Genomic DNA, 19,866 nt, shown 5'->3' with positions numbered 1-19,866 from the left:
TCCTGATATTCTTGTGAGCATTTTCTTATGATACCAAATGCTCTTTAAAAGCATTATTTTAATGGCTGTACAATATATTTTATTAAGAATTTATAACAAAAAAAATCCCATACTGTTACAAACTTTCACCATAAAACCAATGCTGTGGCAACCAGTTCTACCCTTAAATCTTTGCCTCCATCTCCAATTATTTCTTTAGGAAATTCCCAGAAGTGAGAATTTATCATATGTATTTCAGATAATATGAATGTTTTCAAGATTCCTGATCCATCTGTGATTTGGCTTACTCAAGCACTTGGATTTCTTGTGGGGCAAGGTGAGTGTCAATTAGTGAAATATCTGAATTATAAATTTACTTTGGAAAGAAAAACAGTTTGATTCCATGTAATATTTCAAACTAGATTTTGTTTGTTTTAAGGTGTCCCTTAGAAAAGCTCTTCATTCTGGGCTGGCCCGGTGGCGCACTGCTACAGTGCACCGCTTGGGAGTGCGGTGGCGCTCCCGCCAAGGGTTCGGATCCCACATACAGACCGGTTCCCGCTCACTGGCTGAGCGAGGTGTGGGTGCAACACTGATGGTTGTGATCCCATTGCTGGTCCCGGTCCAGTACGGGCGCGACACTGAGGGTTGTGATCCGTTGCCGGTCACGAAAAAAGACAAAAAGGAAAAAAAAAAAAAGAAAAGCTCTTCATTCTGATAAACAGATAGGAATTATTTCTCTTTGGAATACATTTTTATGCCAATGGGGAATCTGAAACCCTTGGCCGCTGCTTCTCCTCTTGGTGCCAGTGATGGTGTCTCAGATGTGAATGGGGCCTGAATTAGTAGAGATGAGTTAATTGATCCATCACTCATCTATCCATCCACCCATCCATCTGTCCATCCATGCACTCCTCAGGTATTTATTGAGCACCTACTATGTACCAGGCACCAGGAATATAGTCATGGTTTCTCCCCTCATGACTTCCAGTTAGAGAGACAGACACAGAACAAGTCAACAGACCATTCTGTAAAATAATGACAAGTTGTGTTAAGTGTTTTGAAAGATACAAAGGGTTGAGATGGGGATTGTGGAGCGCTTCTCAGAGGAGGGGATTTCTCAGTTGACTTAATGGATGAGAAGGAACTACCCACACAGAGTGGGGAGAAGAGAGAGAGGGAAAAGTCTGTGCAAGACTATGGTGGGGACGATCTTGGTGTGTTTGAGCAACTCGCAGGCCAGTGTGGCTGAGCAGGTGATGTGAGGGGGAGAGGAAAGATAAGACGAAGGGCAGGGCTGGGGCCAGGTGAGGCAGAACCTTGTGGGCTGTGGTGAAGACTGGATTTTCTTCTGAGTTGGATAGGAAGCCACTGGAGGGTTCTAACCAGGAAGTAGCGTGATTTGGTTTATGTTTTGAAAGGTCACTCTGGCTGCTACTGGAGGGCAGGGTAGAAGCAGAGAGACTAGGGAGAAGGTGGTTGGAATAATCCAGGTGAGAGATGGTGAAGGCCTTGTCCAGTGTGGTATTGCTGGCGGATTTGAGAGGGACTTAGAAAGTAGGACAATGGGAACGGCTGTTGAACTAGGTGTGGAGGAATCGGAGACTGTCCATGTTTTTGGCCTGAGCCACTCCTGGGAGATAGTGGTGCCTTGTTCTGGGTAGGGAGGAGTGAGAAAGAGCCTTCTATGTTCTCCTTTTGAGGCTCCTTTCTTCCAAGGAATTTTCTTTCTCTTTTTTTTTTTAAAGATGACCGGTAAGGGGATCTTAACCCTTGACTTGGTGTTGTCAGCACCACGCTCACCCAGTGAGCTAACCGGCCATCCCTATATGAAATTCGAACCCGTGGCCTTGGTATTATCAGCACCACACTCTCCTGAGTGAGCCACGGGCTGGCCCCTTTCCAAGGAATTTTCTGCTCCTTGGTTCTTGATGGCTCATGCACTGGGCCTCGCTCCTGGGAACTCAATGCCTTAACTCCGTGGAGCATACAGGTTGCTCAGAGGGGCCCACCTTGGGGGTTAGGAAGTGGCACTTGATGGGGCAGAGCTCCAGCCCCCAGCCTCATTCTAACCAGCCCAGCTCCTTTGTCCTCTGTTTTATGTATCAGGTTTCTTTGTAAGGATTCATTTGAGGAAATATATCATTAGCCTTGAGAAACTTGAAAACTATTTCTTAAAATGTGCATTTCTTTAAGAAGACCTTCAGAAGTGATGTCAATAGGGAAGACTCTAGACCAGCAGAGCAGCTGAGTGGGAGAGGTGTTTTGGGGCAGGGGCGAAGTGGCTGCCTGCTCCCCAGCTGAGGAGAGGCCTGGGGATGGGGAGTGTGGTCAGGGAGAGGCCATGTGGGGTGGAGCAGGGAGGAGAATGGTCTTTGGATTCAGGTCAACCTGCATCCCGACTTCCAGCATCAGAAGCTGCGTGGGCTTCCTTACCTGGCACACAGGGATAATCACACTCCCCACCTGGCACCACCCAGTGTTCTCTGAAGATCTAATGGGAAAACAATGTGTGTGCCTGCAAACTGTGAAGTGAGATACAACTGTTAACGTCATGAGAGGCTTCCCTGGCTGGTGGGAGAGGTTCACTCATGCCTGGGAAAGGCCACCCATGCTCAGGAGGAGGCCAAGGCTTGCCTGACTTCCTTCAAGCTCCTGATAAAGTCTCCATTTCCATTCCACCATTTTGTACTCAGTATTGCCTGGCGTTGGGCACTGTGCTCACACATGGGTGGGAAGATTCTGGACTTGGAGTAAGGGTTTAACTTTCCTTTGGGAGAGTGTCTCCCAGCCTCCACCCTACATGAGGTATGTCTTATATACTGTATACATTAAGGGCTGGGAGACTGCAAGATCAAGTGCAGGGAGGTCCTGCCGTCAGGCTTAAGACCTCCCTGAGGGCTGCTTGGGGACTTTTCTTCCCTTCAAGGTTGGGCTTGTGGTTCATATTCATAAAACAGAGCAGGGATTCGAGTAGAGAACCCATGGCATGGTTGGCTCTGGACCCAACCTCCTACTGCAGTACAGGGACCCTGCACCAGACCCATGAAAATCCTTGAGGGCCCCTCTGTGGTTTGGGCTGCATGGTGGAGAAGGACCTCCCTCAGACTCCTCCAGTTTTTCAGAGGCAGGCTGAATGCTTGCTCATTTCCAAGACATCCTGCTGGTGGGGATTTTATCATAATCAGCCCCAAGTTTCTCCTCACCTGCCTTTTCCCAGGGCCTGTCCTAACTACTGTGGGCTGCAACAAGTGCCCAGGTGGGGGCCTCTATGTTTTGCCGCCTCTCTGCCTGGTACACACTTCTGGCACACATGCTGCTGCACACATTTCTGCCTGCAAGGCTGCCTGGTGCTCGACCTTTCTCTGTTTGCTGCCCTGTCCTGCTAGGGCCATGTGGGCTAGGGAAGCTGGGGGATGGGGTGTATCCAGACCTTCCCCCGTGGTGGCACTGCTCTCAGACACGTGCAAATCACTCTGCTGCCCACTACACCTCTCGGGGAGCTCTGAAGTATGGCTATCTCATAATCACCTAGATCTAGCTCCTAGGCTGGGGGGCCGGCAGCTTCCCTCAGCCCCTTTCCTCTGCACTCAGGGCCTCCCAAACATCTCTGGGCTCCTGTGGTTCCCTCTTTCTTAGAGACCCTGAACTTCCCCTCTTTCCTGCTTCCTTCTTGCAGATTCTCTAGGTCCTTTCTATACTCCATCCTCTCAGGGCCTGCACTTTTGAAACCCAGAGGCCATTTCTCTGTTTTCTGAGGAACCTCCCTTCTCTGAGGCACTGAATACAGAATTCAGAGTAACTCTGTGAGGGACAAGGAGAACGAGACATATCAAGGAGAAAAATCCTTCGTTTAAATACTTCAAGGCAGTCTCCCCACCTCACAGAACCCTTCAGCAAGCTGAGAACAGACTCCTTCTCATGCAGGAATCCTCTTTATTGCAACTGAGATTTCCCTTTGTGACTGCGGCCATTCTCAGACTCTCGGGGTCCCAAGCGTGTGGCTGAGGGAAGGGACTGGCCCTTGGTCAGAACTGGCTCCTCCTCTGGTGTGGATAGAAGCAGAGAGATGCTCCCCATCATCCTTTTTGCCAGAAAACACGCTCTCTCTGAGGCTGCTCCTGCTGCTGCTGAGAGGAGCTCTGTATGTGTCCTAAGGACGCCTTCTCAGGCCAAGAAGGCATAGTCAGAGACCGACCAGACAGCGGGATAGGGCAGAGGGGAAGGGGGATCTCGGGAATGCTCGTGAGGGAAGGAACACACCAGACTTTGGGGGCTCTTCCCGGGAGCCTGTGTGTCAAGGGGCCTCTGATGTTTCTGACTGAGCAAGGTTGTCCTGAGGTGGGCCTTTAGCCAGGTAGCGCCACCCACATCCTCCCACCCACAATGCCCAAACCTCTGCCAGACCCGACCACACTACTGGAGTTCATGTGCTCCAGCGTCTTCTTTCTCCACCAGAATGGGAGCTCCTGGAGGGGCAGGGACTAGGTCTAACTCTGGTCTTTGTCCAGCATGGCCCAGCACAGTGCCAGGCGCAGAGCGGTAGGTAAGTGATATTCATTGACTGAGGGCACAAGTGACAGTGAATGAAAGATTGAGCAATCAGGACAGGCATGGCTGGTCCCAGGCTCTGGCTGTGCCCTGCCTCTGCTCTTCTTTGATGTTCAGAGGACAGAGGGACACCTGGGCAGCCCCCTGAGCTGATGGGCCCACCTTTCCAGGGTTTGTGGCATCATTTCTGGAGCAGCCCCAGCCCCTGTATTACCTGTAGTGGCTCCTCCAGGCCCCACCTGAGTGTATCTGGGTCTCTCTGCCCTGCTTGGGTCACCTGGGCTGAATCTAGGGGAGGGGCCAGCAGGGTGGAAATTGGGGAGTAACACAGGCCAGGAGCTGGGGTTTGACGAGGCAACCTGCTGCTGTCACCTCCTGCCTCCTGCACAGTAACTTCTGGTTCTTGAAAGCAGGTTTCTAGTGTCTCTTGAATGTCGGGACTGGGTACAGGGTGTCCTGGGTCTAGGCTTGGGCATAAGTTGAGGGCTCTGAAGCTCAAACTTTGGGATGGTGGGTCACGACATTCTGTGAAGTGCCAGCGTAGGGCTGGGTGAAATCAGTGTCCTAACAGTTGTCATGTTTGTAAAGGAGAGCGCTCACTTCCAGCTCATGGGGAGAACTATCTTTATACCCATTTTACAGACAGGGACAACAGGCTCAGAGGAGGGCAGTGGCTTGCCTGAGGTCACATAGCCAGGATGTTCTGTCCAGTCCTCTCTGCCTTGGTCCTTCCTGCTCTGTTGTTTAAGATGGGAATCTTTTTAAAGGTGGGAGACAAAGAAATAAAGGGCCTGTCTAAGCCTCATCCCTTCCCATTGACTCCTCTGGCCTCTTCTCAGGTTCATTCCACCATGGAAAGGGAAGAGAGCCACATAGGCAGGGCAGCTCCAGGAGCAGATTGAGAACAGGCAAACTCCCCTGGTGACACCTCCATGGTTCCTTCTCTGGTTTTCTCTGCCCTCTGGTCTTTGCTGCATCTAACCTCTCTGGTGTTTAGCTGGCCAAGGGCTGGCCCTGTTTCCAGCCTCTGGTGGTTCACAGATAGCAGGCGCCAGACACAACAGCCCTGTTTTGGGGGTCTAGACAGCCAAGTTCTAGGGAGGTGGGTGGTCTGGGCTAAGAGTTCAGGTTTTGATGTCAGATGCACCTAGTTGGAATTCTGGCTCTGCTGCCCTGGGCAAGTTTCTCTGCCTCTCTGAGCCTTAGTTCCCTCAATTGTGATCACTTGTGTAAGGCATTGAAGCTCTGGAGGAGCCGTATGGTCTGGCTCCTTGAGGGATGCTTATAGCCCCTAGGAGCCTCAGTTTCCTCATCTGTAAGGGGGCGTCACATCCAGGATGGCTGTGAGGAGGAGGTGAGATATGGGAGGCAAAGACTTGGTGCACAGAAGCCCCTCCTCCACCTGAAACTCAGCTTCTGCCACTGCAGTTTGGAGACAAGGCACCTCTAGGGCTTGAAGGTGCTTCTAGCTCTTACTTACCTTGGAGAGGTCTATTCGGGCCTGGTCAAAGGAAATGCCCTTGATGTTGGGCAGTGGGAGGCGTTGTTCTCTGAGCCGCTCTGTGAGAGGAGGGGAGAGGAGCTCAGTGCCCTAGTGGGCAGAGGTGGCTGTGGGTGCAGGGCAGGGGGTGGTGGGGAGGGAGGCCAGCTCACCCCTGGCTGCTCCACTGCCTAGAACAGGGAAGGGCCTGGGTGTGTCCCTCTTCCCTTTCCCTTCCCCGAGGGGGGTGGGGGACAATCGCCATCCCCCATCAGGCAGCCCCTGAACAGCTCCAGTTGGGGAAAGCCACTCTCTAACCCACTACTCTACCCATTTACTAAACACCTATCTTACGGGAAATTCTGCTCGAATACAGTAACTGTGAACACATTCTTATGAAAATATTCTTCTTAGCAGCATTTTAAGGAATGTTCAATTTGTTGGAGGCTTCTTATGCATCTATTAGTGAATTTTATTCTTCTTTAATTGAGGAAAATGGCTATAAATACTATATGTTCTAAAAAATGCTAAAATGTGGCAGAAACAGAAAGTGTTTCAAAAAGGATTAGAGGGCCTGCCTGGTTAGCTCAGTTGGTTAGAGTGTGGTGCTCATAGCACCACACACACAAAAAAAGGATTAGGAAGAAGTCAGAGTAAACTGTAAAATTAACCTTAAAACACTAGAAATTTGGTTATATTAATAAGAAAATATCTATTGAATATATCAAAATATTCATGAATATACTTATCAGATATATGAAAAATAATTCTTAAAGCAAGTTTTTGGTAAATTGGTAAATTTGGAGAATTGGTCATTTTACAATTTGAGTTTCAGTGAATTAGCCATTTAGCTGGTTGATTTTCAGCAAACTGAGTTTCCAAGACTTGACCTCGAGGGCCTGGCATGGGCCCCTCCTGCCCTCTTCTGTGCTGACCAACCCTTACCCACCCCATCCCTCATAATCGCTCTGGGCTCAGAGGAGGATCTGAAACCCCCCACTGGCCTGCAGTGTTGTTCAGGCCCAGGCAGGTTGGGGGTGGGATGGAGGAAGAGGGACAGGTGCCTCTGGTCTCCTATCTGTCCTCAGACCTTGTGGGGGTCTCCTCACCAGCCTCCCATCTCCCAGCCTCCAGACCCCTTCCTTTCAATCCTCTGTGTTGAGCCAGATGACCCTGCTGGTGGCACAGACTTTCACGACTCTCCGCTGCCAGTTCTCTTACCTCAGACTGCTTCTTGCAGGAAGGCCTCCTAAATTTCCTCAGTGGCTTTGACCCTGCCCTTTCCCTCTTGTGGGGTGAGCTTTGGACAGGATTCCAGTCTGAATAGCACCACCGTCTGGCACTGTGTAACCTACTGGCCTATGTGTGCAGAGCTTGTAAGACTATATAGGCTTCCCAACTGGGCCAGGCCTAGCCTCTGGGTCCTCTGTTGACCCTTACTGTGCCTCTCTGTGGTCCAGGATCTAAGACACACTGATCGAATGTGATGTCTGCAGGAGGCACTGGCAAGAGTGGGTCCTTTTCCCCAGCCTTTCCTGCCGTCCTAGGTCACGTTACATCCTTGCCCCCTGGACTCTCTCTCTGGCTGCCTTGCTGAATCTTCCATTGCCGCCTTCCCCTGCCCCAAATTAGTCGCCCTTCTAGAACACAAATTTGCTCAGTTTATACCCAGAATCTTGGGCCTCAGGATGGATGCCAGACCCTTCTGCCTGGCCAAGATTTGAGCCCCTGCCTGCCCCTCTAGCATTAGTTTGCAGTCCCAACATTAGTAGGAGCCCAGAGAAAAGCCCGTGTTGGGGAAACAAAAGCCAGGATTCTGGGCTCAGCTCTGCCAGAGACTTGCTGTGTGACCTTGGGTAAGTAATTTAACCTCTCTGGGCCTGGGGGCGGGGTTCCATCTGAAAGATGAGGAGGCTGAGTCAGGTGATTTCTCAGGAGTGAGTAAGATCTGAGCTGTTTGTCCTACATGTATTTCCTGAGTGCCTCCTGTGTGTGAGGCACGGGACAGGGTGCTGGGGACACAATGAGGACACTGGCACTGATCAAATAATCACATGGCTGAATGGGTGATTGTTACACAAACTGCATCAGGAGAGGTGTAAGGCAAGGAAGTTGCGAGTTCTACGAGCGGAGCGGAGAAGGCTAACTGGGCTCTATACTCCCGTAGGACTTACCACTCCGCTGCATCTTCCTTGGATCATTTCCCAAAGAACTACCTTCACTTCATTATCTCAGGATCTGCTTCTGAGGGGGCTTAAACTAAGACAATGGGATTTTGGAAAAGTTTGACTTTGTTGCTGATATCTGAAGATGGGGGTGGGGCTGGCCGGTTAGCTTGATTGGTTAGAGTGCAGTATTATGACACCAAGGTCAAAGGTTCAGATCAGCCACCAAAAAAGAAAAAAAAAAAAAGATGAGAGTGATGTCTCAAAAGGTTCAGCTTTCTGGCATCTCTCAGAGATAAAAAATATCTGCCCTGTTGGCAGCAGTCCATTGAGCTGAGTGTGAGTTGCCCACACTCGTCAGTTAGGTCATCAGGTGGGGCGTGATTGTCACAGGCCCTGCCTGGGTTGCTTCACTTGGGTCCGTTACGCACCAGGCTCCTGCAGGTGCTGGAGTGTGAGATGTGGGCTCCATCACCTCTGAGGGCCCCTTCTGTTCTGATTTTCCATAATGTCAAGAAGCCCTTCCTGGCCACTTGCCTCACTTCTGGGCTTCCATCCCCACTAGCTGCCTGGGTGAAGAACAGAAGGGCACACATGGCGCCTTCCCCGGCCCCTCCCTGCCACACCCCAGATCTCAGTATCTCTGCCCTGCTCCTTCTGCATCGCCCACAGGCAATTCTTATCCAAGCCCAGGCGACAACGCAGAGCCAGCTGTCTGTGTAGACCCTTCAGACGTGTTTGATGCTGCTGTGAGCTACATGGCATGTGGGCAGGACAGAGAAACAAAGTGGGGCTCACTGTTGTGAATGGGCAGAAACATCCTCTGCAGAAGCTCTAAGAGAATGGCCTCCAGATGTTCCTTCTGCAACAGATGAAAGAAGAACAGGAAGGTCATTTCGGCTGGGTCAGTGGATTCTGACCACAGGAATCGTGGGACCCTGGTGTACAGATACCCACAGGGGATCAAGAGAAGTCCTAGGGACTCCACTTTTGAAGGGCGTTGGAGCTGGGGAAGGGACTGGGGAAAACTGGGGGCCTGAAAAAGACACTTCTTCACCCAGGTGACAGTTACTCTGCATTTCTTTAGTGCAGCCCTGAGGAAGAGGAAACCCATTGGTTTGTAGGACTCCAGGGCCAGAGCTTCACAGGGACCAACTTTGGGTCAGTCCATGGAGGAGCTCTGTAACACTGAGTGCTGCCTGTTACTGGGGCAGGAATTGTCTCACTGAGATAGCAAACCTCCCATCACCAGGGGCTTTTAAGGGGATCTTGATCAGGATTGCCCCAACTCATTTGGACAGATTGGAAAAGACGCCCTTCTTCATGACACTCTTTTCCCATCTGTTGGGAGATTGCCATGAACATATACATATCTGCATTGTCTATGATGTTAGTGGCTTGTACAGTACATGACTTGTCCATCTGTACATTGCAGCCCTGGTCTGAATGACTACCCTCTTACGATGTCACAGGAGAGATCCCTGACCTGACTGAGCAAATGATCTCTAGGACCTCTCAACCCTGGGATTCTATGAAACAAGGGTGGAGTGAGGCCTGATGAAACAGGGATGATGATTTTGTAATGTTTCCTGGTGCAGGTTCCTGCTCAGCCCTTTTGTTTTGTCGTTTTCCATCTCGAAGACTTCCCCCATGAGGGCTAGAGCACGAGGCTCACTGTCCTGTAGAGGTGGAGGCTGGTGGGATGTCCCCAGGGTGGGGAAAAAGGGGAGTTACTGTATGGGGAGTTCCTCAGACTGGCAAGGGTAGTGAAAAGCTCTTCCAGCGTAGGAGCAGGAACAATCCCTGGGCGTACTCCACACCCCCACCCCCCATCAACAGTGGGGCTGCATGCAGTGCCTCGAGAACGGGGAGGGCCCAGACCAGCCACACTTGAGCAGAAACCCCTATGGGGGGTTTTCAACCTGTACAGAGAAAAGGAGGTGCCGTTAAAAACACTGGCACCATGCTGGATGCCTTTTTCACTCCTTCCCCACATCTCCTCCATCAGGAAATCCTGCCAAAATATATCCAGTACCTGGCCACTTCCCCTCCACTGCATCCAAGCCTCATCAACCCTCAGCTGCATCACTCTGCCAGCCTGTTTCCTGGCCTCCCTGCCTACACCCGGCCCCTCCAGACCTCTCTTCCTCTGTTCAGACCCCTCCAGCGGCTTCCATGTCACTTCAAGGACAAGTCAACCTCCTGCCATGAGCCCTGGGCCCTTCCTATCACTCCCTCTGCTCCAGCTGCCCTGGCTGGTCCTGACCCCATCAGGCACACCCCTGCCTTAGGGCCACCTTGTCCCCCAGCTCATCCCTTCTCCTCCACTGAGTGTTTGCCCAGAAGCTCACCTTCTCAGTGAGGGCTCGCCTGACCTTCCTGTTGAATATTACCCCCACCCCGGTATGCCGGATCTTTACCCCTGCCCTGGTACGCCGGATCCCCTGTACCCTCCTCTACTGTTTCCATAGTGTTATCACCAGCCTACATACTATGGAATTTACTTTTCTATGGTTACTGTTGATGTCTGACCTCACCCTGCTCACATGTGAACTCCACGCGGCAGGGACCTTTGTGTTGTTTCCTGACACAGTCCAAGTACCTAACACAAGGCCAGGCACATAGTAGGTGCTCAGTAAATATTTGTTAAGTGTATGAAAGAACAAAATGGACAAGTTTAAGCCCCAGAAGCTTATCTCCCCACCTGCTCAGGTAGGCATGAGCAGCTCCAGGGCAAGATGAGATCAGGGATTAAAAATGAATGAGGCTTTCAACCTGGCAACATACATGACTTGGGACCTTTTTTCTGGCTTGCTCGTGGGTCCTTCAAGACCACAGCGGGGCTAGGCCTAAGGAAAGGGAGTCACTTGCTTCCCAAGGGGAGCGGGGTAAGGGCCCAGGGTGACCGCTGTGCTACCAGAGAAAAGAGATCACTCTTTTAGGTTACAGCGGCTGTTTTGGGGTCACAACACCCCTCTCTCCTTCCTATAAACCACGGTTCTGCTGACAGCAGGCATGGAAACCACACACTTTAACCACATTCTCTCCCCCATATCTCTTTCTGTCAGCCATCTATTTTTCTTAGCCTCCAAAAACCAAAAACATTACCTGCTAGGAGTGAACTGAAGTTTTAGCTCCTGATTTCTGGAGGAAAACACAGCCCTCGAAAGGAGTTTCTATGTGCGGTCAGAACAGGAGGGGAATTTATGTTCCAGCCAGAGGGATTCCCTTGACCCCAGTCTCCATGAATACTTGTTCAGAGTTGGCACCCTCTTATCCGGTCCTCACCTCCCACCCCATGACACTTTCTTCTCTAGCTGCTGGGTCAAGTGTGTTCAGACCGTGTGGGGGGGCTTGCCATGGGAGAGGGCCCTGGAGGGTGCTGGGTACTCCAGAGGGCAGGACAGCCAGGGCTGGCACATGGGAGGGGCTCAGCTCAGTGGAGGAAAAGCCTTTTGTGATGAGAGTCCCTTGGCCCTAGAATCACCATTGCTGGAAGCTGGAGGACCCCTGGGTTTTGAGGGGAGTGTCCACGGTCACCTTATAAACCAGAAATAAGACTTTTCACCACCAGCCAGAGAAGACTGGTTTCTTGGCCACAGAATCAAGCAAACAAATCCCGGTATCCTGTTCTGCCCATCAGATGCCACTTGGCCCACCTGTGGTGGGGTGACCTGCCTGCCTCCTTTCTGAGGCACCTTCCCAATTTCAGGGTCTGTGGAATGCGAAACACAAATCCCAAAGGAGCTCAGAATGGATATGTTGAAACTTTGGAGGTGCTGTATTCCCCCAGAATTCCCCCCCATGCCCAGTCCTCTCTGGCCTGGGTCACTCTCTCTCCGGGAAACACAGGCACGTTTTAGGCCCTCCATGAACCCCATGTCTCTGAGTTCCTCCTGAGCTTTTGATGTGGTCATGCCCGGGGTGACAGTCCAAGGACTTAACAACTAGCCAGCAGGAGCACCAAACTCAGGGTCTTGGAGGCAAAACCCTTTAGCTGCTGAGGAAGTCCTTGGGGAGCACCGGGGGTGAACTTAGGCTAGCAGGGTTAAAGTATGTTAAGATTTTAGGAACCGGCCCAGCTATCCCAGTGTGGACTGATGGAATGTCAGCAGATGACACGGTGGTGAGGTTTGCCACTACCTCCTACTAACCTGCAGGCCCTAGAGGACCCCTCACAGCGGACCCAGGCCCCCTGGGGAACAAAGAATTTTGAGTCTCACACACCCAGGAAACTGAGTCACAGGAGGTATTGCTGGGCCTCAGCAGCACCAGAGAGCCTGGCTGGATGACCATGGCTGTGTAGCCCTCAAGGTGGAGAGTGGGAGTATCAGGGGTGCTGATGGTCAGTCCCACGCTCCCTCTGGACTGATTAGAAGCCTGAATGAGGTTAAAGCAGAAAAGGCACAGGTAGGGACAGAAGATGGCTTTCTTCAGCCCCCAGCTTGGAGGAATGGGAACAAGACCATCTTAGGAGTCAGGGTGTCTGGGTTTTTATTCTAGCTCTGTAGCAACTTGCTGTCTGTCCCTGGGGAGGTCACCTAGCCTTCCTGAGCTTCTCCGAGGTGGGATTACATCCTCCCTCTCCTGGGCATACATAGCAGCTAAGGACATAGATTTTTAGAACCAGAGTCCCGCTCTACCACTTGCAAGCTACGTAGCCTGAGGCAAGTTTCTTAATCTTTTCTTTTCTGTGCCTCCATTTTTACACTTGTTATTTAGGGATAATAACTGAACCTACCCCATACAGTTGTTGTGGGGATTAAATGAGTTATGTAAAGTGCTTAGAAAAGGCACCTAGTGGGCCGGCCTGGTGGCGCACTAACGCTTGGGAGCGCGGCGGCGCTCCCGCTGAAGGTTCGGATCCCACATACAGACCGGTTCCCGCTCACTGGCTGAGCGAGGTGCGGGCGCAGCACCGAGGTTTGTGATCCTGTTGCCGGTCCCCGGTCCGGTACGGGCGCGACACTGAGGGTTGCGATCCGTTGCCGGACACGGAAAAAGACAAAAAGGAAAAAAAAAAAAAAAGAAAAGGCACCTAGTAATGCTGTTTACTTGTCAGCTGTTGTGGTTATTGTTATTATTGCTGTTTGTTCTTCATGTGCCATATTCTAAAAGCCTTTGGAGAGAAGGTTTTGAACATGGATTTTGGAGTCATGGACTGGGTTCAAATTCTGGTTCTTCCATTTACTGAGCAATGTGAGCTTGGGCAAGTGAATTCTTCTTACTGGGTTTCAGTTTGCTTACCTATAAACAGGAGGTGGTAGTGCAGGGTTGCTGGAAGATTACACTGATGTAGGAGGAGGGGCCTGCACACAGTCACTGCCCACTATTATCTAGGTGAGCCTTAGCAGGGTTGGGGTCTTTTGCAGTAGTGAATAATAATGACAGCCACACAGCCAAGGTCACCTGGCTGGGCAGTGAGCTAAGGGCCTTAATTTCATCATTTCATTTAATCCTCACAACACCTGTGAAGCAACTGCAGCGATTTTTCAGAGTCCACAGCAAGAAATAGAACATGCCCACCCCCCATCCCAGAATTTTTCCTCAGACCCTGGCCAGGGTACTGGAGGAGGAGCTGGTAACACACCCACCTTGGGCCCAGGCTCCTGCTCTCTCAGGGACAGCAGGTAAATGAGGTCACCCGGCCTGGGAAAAGGGCAAAGTGTATGTTGGCATTTAGGATCCTGCAGGTCTGTTCCTGAGCAGGCAGGGGAGGGGCCCAGTGGGGTTCAACAAGATATAGTTGTCCCCCCTGGATGCACTGCCTGCACGCTGGTCTGTCTCAGCATGAGAGGAGCTGTGCATCTGGTTTCTCATCATGGTTTATCTGCAGAGGTTAACTTTTTATGGTTTCTATGATTCCCCCCCCCATTTTATTGTGAAAATTTCTATATGTACAGCAAAGTTGAAAAAGTTTTATAGAGAACATTTGTATACTCATCACCTAGATCCTTCTATTAACATTTTCCTATACTTGCTTTATCACGTTTCCATCCATTTATCTATGCTTTGTTGGTTTTTGAATATCACAAATTATTATAGAAAACACTACAGAAAAGTATAAAGTAAAAAGTAAAAGTCCACCCCAACATCTCCTTTCTTTTCCCTCTGAATTCTATCTCAGGGGTAACCACAGTTGACATTTTGGAGTATACCCAGACAGACTTTTTTCTGCACACCTACAAGCATGAGTAGATGGGAACAGTGTAACCACATGGTCCTGCACCTTGTTTGTTCCACACAGCATCAGTACATATAGAATGACCCCATTCTTTTAAACAGCTGTGTAGTATTCCACACTGCATGAGCATAACCTCATTTATTTTACCACTTCCTTATCGATGGACACCTAAGTGAATTTTATTTTTCACCCTATAACAAGTAAAGCTGCAAAGAACACCCCTGTGCGTATACCTTTGCCCACCAAATAGGATGGAGGGACCAGCAGGGAGAGGCAGGAGATCTGGCTCTAGTCCTGATCCTACCTGCTGGGTGACCTTGAATAAGTCACTTTCCCCATCTGGGCCTCGGTTTCCTCATGTGAAAAGTGGAGCAATAACAATAATCTCCTCCAAATATGGATCTTAGGATTTCATTTATTTATTAAATATTTACTGAACACCCACTTTGTGCCCTTCATGTAGTATACTGTCCACAGTCCCTGACCTCATAATGGAGGAAACAGTGAACAAGCAATGTTAAGTAAATAAATACACACACATATATACACGTGTGTGTGTGTGTGTATATATATATATATATATAAAATTTTGCATATATAACTTTATACATAGTAGTATATAAGTAAGGTTAGAGTGTGATCAGTTTTTTTTTTTTTTGGTGGCTGGCTGGTACAAGGATTGAACCCTGGACCTTGGTGTTATCAATACCACGCTCTACCAGCTGAGCTAATCAGCCAGCCCTGATTAGCATTTTGAAGGGAAAAGGACAGAGAGAGAGAGAGAGAGAGAGAGAGAGAGCTTACTTTATATCTTTTAGATGCAATGGTCAAGAAGGGGCTCTTTGAGGCGATGACATTTGTACTGAGACCAACAGTGGCGAGAAAAGAGTTCCAGGTAGATACCAGCATGTGCAAAGGCCCTGAGGTGTGGCTGGAGTGTAGTGGGTGAAGACAGGGCTGGAGAGGGGGCAGGGGCCAGATCACACAGGGCCCTGGGAGCTTAGAGAAGAGATTGGATTTTATTCAAAGTGCAATGAGCAGTTGCTAAGGGCTTTTGAGCAGTGACGTGTCTGGATTTCTTCCTCATTTGATCCCCCCATTGACCCTGGGAACTGGCTCTTCTTGGAGACCTCTGTGTGTGTGCCTCCTTGTCACCAATCAGGCCACCTCCCCAGAGGCATCTTTGCTGACTGTGTCCAGGGAAGCCCTCTCTCCTCCATCACTCACTCACTACCCCATTGCCCTACTTACTTTAAATAAGATAAATTGTTTTATTTTTTGGCTATTTTCTTATTCAGTTTCTATTCCCCCACTAGACTCTAAGCTCTGCAAGGGCAAAGACCCTGTGTGCACAGGGCTTGGCACACAGTATGCCTTCGACAGGTATCTGTGGCATAAATGAATGGATAAGTGTTCTGAAGAGAGGAATGACAGGGGCCTGCGTTGTTCAGGGAAATCTTCCCAGGTAAGGGGACTTCTATGCTGGGTTCTGAAGGCTAAATAGGAGTTCTCCAGGTGAGGTCCAGAAAGGGGAAGTGACTTATCTAGTGCCTTTATCAGAAAGGCACTTTTGCCACCCGGGCCTTGGTTTCTTCACGTAAAAACTAGAGCAATAACATTCTATCCCACCCTGACTCCCCTTCCTCAAGCACTCACCATGGAGTCCTGGGGGGCCACACAGATCTCCCTGCTGGTGTAGAGGCAGGACAGAACGTCATTGTAGACTTCCAACCCAAAGGCCAGGTCTGCCTTGCTGCCCTGGGCTAATCTTGGAATGGGCTGGGGGCCAGAAGGTCAGGCTTTGCGGCTCTCTGGTCTGGGCAGCAAGGGGTCACAAGCTTCAGAGAAATGAAACAACAAAAAGAAATTCATGGGAATAGCCTCTCTGGCTAACGTTTGGTTGCAGCTTAAATATCAAGGGCTTGCTATATGCTAGGCATGGTGCTGAACATTTGTGTTCATGATCTCATTGGAACCTCACAGCAGTACCATGAGATGGGATCTATTGTTGTCACCATTTGACAGATGAGAGAACTGAAGCCCAGAGAGGTGAAGTGACTTACTGAAGACCCCACACATGGAAGAGGGAAGGCTGGGCTTTGAACCCATGCACCCACGTTTCCCTGCTCTTCCCTCATCTGACCCCATTCCCTTCTCTGCACCTTTGTTAGCAGTGCCTCCTTCCTGTCCACTCAAATCGTTCCCGTCCTCCAATCCACCCCCTAACATCTTGTGGGGATGGGGGAGGAGTGGTGGACAGGAGGTGGGAGCTGGGCAGACACAGCCAGCCTCATCCCTTCTTGGAGCCTCAGTTTCCCCATCTGAGAGGCCCCTTTCAGCTGGGGTGTTGTGTGGGGTCCTGCAGCCCCAGAGCTGGCCCACCTGCTCTCTTGTTGGATCCTGATCCTCGCTCGTGGGCCACACAGCCCTGTGGCCTTCCCTGTTCTCCAGGGTTGAAGCAGGACTCCCCGGGCTCTGCATGAGCTTCAGGGCCTGTGGGGCCTCCCCTGCCCCTTCTCCGTCCTCCCCCTTTGCCTTCCATCTCCTTTATTTGTTCCTTCTCTTTCTTCTTTCCCCCTCCTTCTCCCCTTTCCTCCTATCCAGAGAAGCCCCATCTCCTTTCCTCTGTGTTCCTCCTCCCCTAGACCAGTGGACATTCTCCCAGGGGTCTGCCCCAGCCAGGAAGCTCACTTGGACTTTCATCAGGATGGCCTCCTCTGTGAACTCTGTGGTGGTGACATAGTACTGGAAGTTGCTGGGGCCTGAGATGGTTGGGGCTACAACGAGGACGTGAAACTGGGGCTCAGCCTGCCCTGGGCGGGGGATGGAGGGATGTGGGGAGAGATTCCCCCTCCCTCTGTGCTTAGCTTTAAGTTCCTTGAGGACTGGGCTTGTGCTTCTTGTAACGACGAACACTTATTGAGTGATAGCATGTGCCAGGTTATGTGTATTATTGCAGCAGTCCTGCTCTGTGGTCCTATGACTAATCCCGTTTTACAGACAGAGGCTCAAGGGGGAAATGGCCTACCAAGGTCACAAGCTATGTTGCCCCTCTTCTCCCCCACTAGATAGTAGCCTCCTTGTGTTTGTCTGTCTTGTTCCCCATCATATTCCTAGAGTCTAGAACAGCGCCTGGCACACAGCAAGGGGCAGCAGACAAGTCCCCATCTCGGCCCGCAGCAACATACACAGGATGATGTGCAGTAGGTCTTCCAGCAGCAAATTGAGCAGGGTCATGGCCAGTGGGCACACCTGGAGGGAACGCATGGGGGTCCTCGTTGGGGTCAGATTGAGCTCAAGGGATCTCCTTTGGGGGTCACACCTTTCTCCCAGGGAGGCAGGGGAAGCCAGGCAACTCACTGTCTTCTGCAGGAGGAAGGGCAGTGTCTTGTCCAGGATGCTTGTCACAAACTTCAGAGCTTTGTTCATTAGGAGGGAGTCCATCCTATGCACACATGGAAGGGGAGACTGAGGCCAGCAAGGGAGCCCAGGGGAGGGCTGAGGAAGACCCCCTCAGGGCCTGTGTAGCATGGGGGCTCAGAGTGGCTGCTTCCTTCCCTACTCTGGGTCTCCCTCCCCTCCTCTCTTTTCTTTCTCCCCTTTCCATTTCCGTTCTTCCCCCACGTTTTGCCTTCTTGCTTTCTTTCTCCCTGACTTTTTCTTTCTTTTCTTTATTTCTTTCTGACTCTCTCTCTGCCTTTTTATTTCTCTCTCTGATAAAGGTTTCTGGGATTTTTGAGTAGGAAGAGGTCACACCTGACAGTGGAGGTCATGGAAGGCTTCCTGGAGGAGGTTTTGTGCTGGGCAAATATAATAGTGGCCAACTTATGTGGCAGGTTTTGTGCTAAGTTAGTCACATGGGTTAGTTTTCCCAGAACTACCCCATGCTGGCTGGTTACTGTGAGTGATCCCATTTTACTGGTGAGGAAACTGAGGCTCCTAGAGGTCACATAGCATGGCCAGGGCCCCACTGTTAGGAACTGGCCAAGCTGAGGTATGAACCTGCATGGATAAATGCTCTTAGCCATGACATTCAATGTGGAGGCGGGAGATACTGACAGGGGTGCATGTAGTCTCTGGCCTTGGAGCTGACCCTGTCCCTGATGCTCCACTGGTACTTCCAGAAAGCTAGACTGGGGAGAGGAAGTCCCAGCCCTGAGTTTCAGTGAAGGATAAGTACAGGAAGGGCTGGCATCCGGCCCTTCCAAGTGGAAGCACAGCAGTAGGCAGGTACTTACTGCTCCAGAACCTTGATGCTCAGGTATCCAGGTGGGGTGTGGCACTCTTCGAAGGCCACTTTGGTCTTATTCTCTGTCTGTTCCAGCTGTACACCAGTGTGAATGTTCTTGATGACTTTGAGCCACAGGAGCCTGTAGGGACAGCATGTCTGGGCAGGCTCCAATCCAGAGCCCAAGGCTGAGGCCAAGGTCAAGAGGTCACAAGCTGGTAGCCTGCAGTTGCTTGGAGGGCTCAAATTAATTTCTAGGAGAATTCATTACAAATATGGAAAACTTGGAAGCTCTGACAACACGGGGCCAGCATCCTCATACGGGCTGAGGGTGACCTTGAGATGGGACACGTGCTCTCCAGTTTGCTACAGTCCTCAAAAGGTTAATGGACAAGTTGTATTTTTACTGCACTATCACTACAAAGGCAATGATATAATAACCTTATAGCAGAGAAATATTTCTCTGTGCCCAAGTCTCTATCAAAAAAGTATTTCTTTGTGTTCACATCTCTATTAAAAGGGGAAGCTAGACCAACATAGCCATATTTTACAAGAAAAACAGGAGTGGACATGTTCCTAAAGGGTATTTATGAGTACTTCCATTTCAGTGCAAACATTGGTCCATATCACTGCCTGTGTTGGCTGTTGCATTTGCAGCCCCAGGTCTGTACAATTATCCACAGTTCAGAATTTTGCAGGTGGACTCTTATGACAGCCTAGTGCAGTAGGGAACCTGAATTATACCTATTTTATTTTTTATTTTCAATTTTTTAAACAATTTTTTCTTTTTCTTTTTTTTTGTCCTTTTTGAGACCGGCCGCACCGCGTTCAGCCAGTGAGCGCTGTGAGCGCACCGGTCATCCCTATATAGGATCTGAACCTGCGACGGGAGCACTGCTGTGCTCCCAGCACCGCACTCTCCCAAGTGCGCCACGGGCTCGGCCCCAATTTTTTCTTTTTCTTTTCTTTTATTTTGTCAATATACAATGTGGTTGATTATTGTGGCCCATTACCAAAACCTCCCTCCCTCCTCCCTCTCCCCCCTCTCTCCCAACAATGTTCTTTCTGTTCGCTTGTCTGTTCAACTTCAAGGAACTGCAATTGTTATGTCTTCTTCCCCCCCACCCCCCAGTATTTTGTGTGTGTGTGTGTGTGTGTGTTTATTTATTTATTTTTAGCTCCCACCAATAAGTGAGAACATGTGATTTTTCTCTTTCTGTGCCTGACTTGTTTCACTTAATATAATTCTCTCTAGGTCCGTCCATGTCGTTGCAAATCA

At 50.3% G+C, this 19,866-nt stretch overlaps 1 protein-coding gene across 1 annotated transcript in view; it reads right to left on the bottom strand.

Moving 5' to 3' along the window:
* Positions 1-4,803: 4,803 nt before the first annotated feature.
* LOC103599940 overlaps positions 4,804-19,866 on the bottom strand; it is a 24,143-nt gene continuing 9,080 nt past the window's right edge. The window contains 13 exon segments of the mRNA XM_008584136.1: positions 4,804-4,818; positions 6,011-6,090; positions 8,974-9,037; positions 11,043-11,088; positions 11,284-11,351; positions 12,403-12,555; positions 13,770-13,822; positions 16,015-16,140; positions 16,143-16,197; positions 17,051-17,136; positions 17,548-17,611; positions 17,720-17,804; positions 18,598-18,729. Of these exon segments, the coding sequence (XP_008582358.1) occupies positions 4,804-4,818; positions 6,011-6,090; positions 8,974-9,037; positions 11,043-11,088; positions 11,284-11,351; positions 12,403-12,555; positions 13,770-13,822; positions 16,015-16,140; positions 16,143-16,197; positions 17,051-17,136; positions 17,548-17,611; positions 17,720-17,804; positions 18,598-18,729 (1,027 nt within the window).

This window comes from Galeopterus variegatus, unplaced genomic scaffold (genome assembly GCF_000696425.1).
Source record: "Galeopterus variegatus unplaced genomic scaffold, G_variegatus-3.0.2 Scaffold3153, whole genome shotgun sequence".
In the NCBI taxonomy this organism is placed as follows: domain Eukaryota; kingdom Metazoa; phylum Chordata; class Mammalia; order Dermoptera; family Cynocephalidae; genus Galeopterus; species Galeopterus variegatus.
This window is presented reverse-complemented; position numbering and strand designations above follow the sequence as displayed.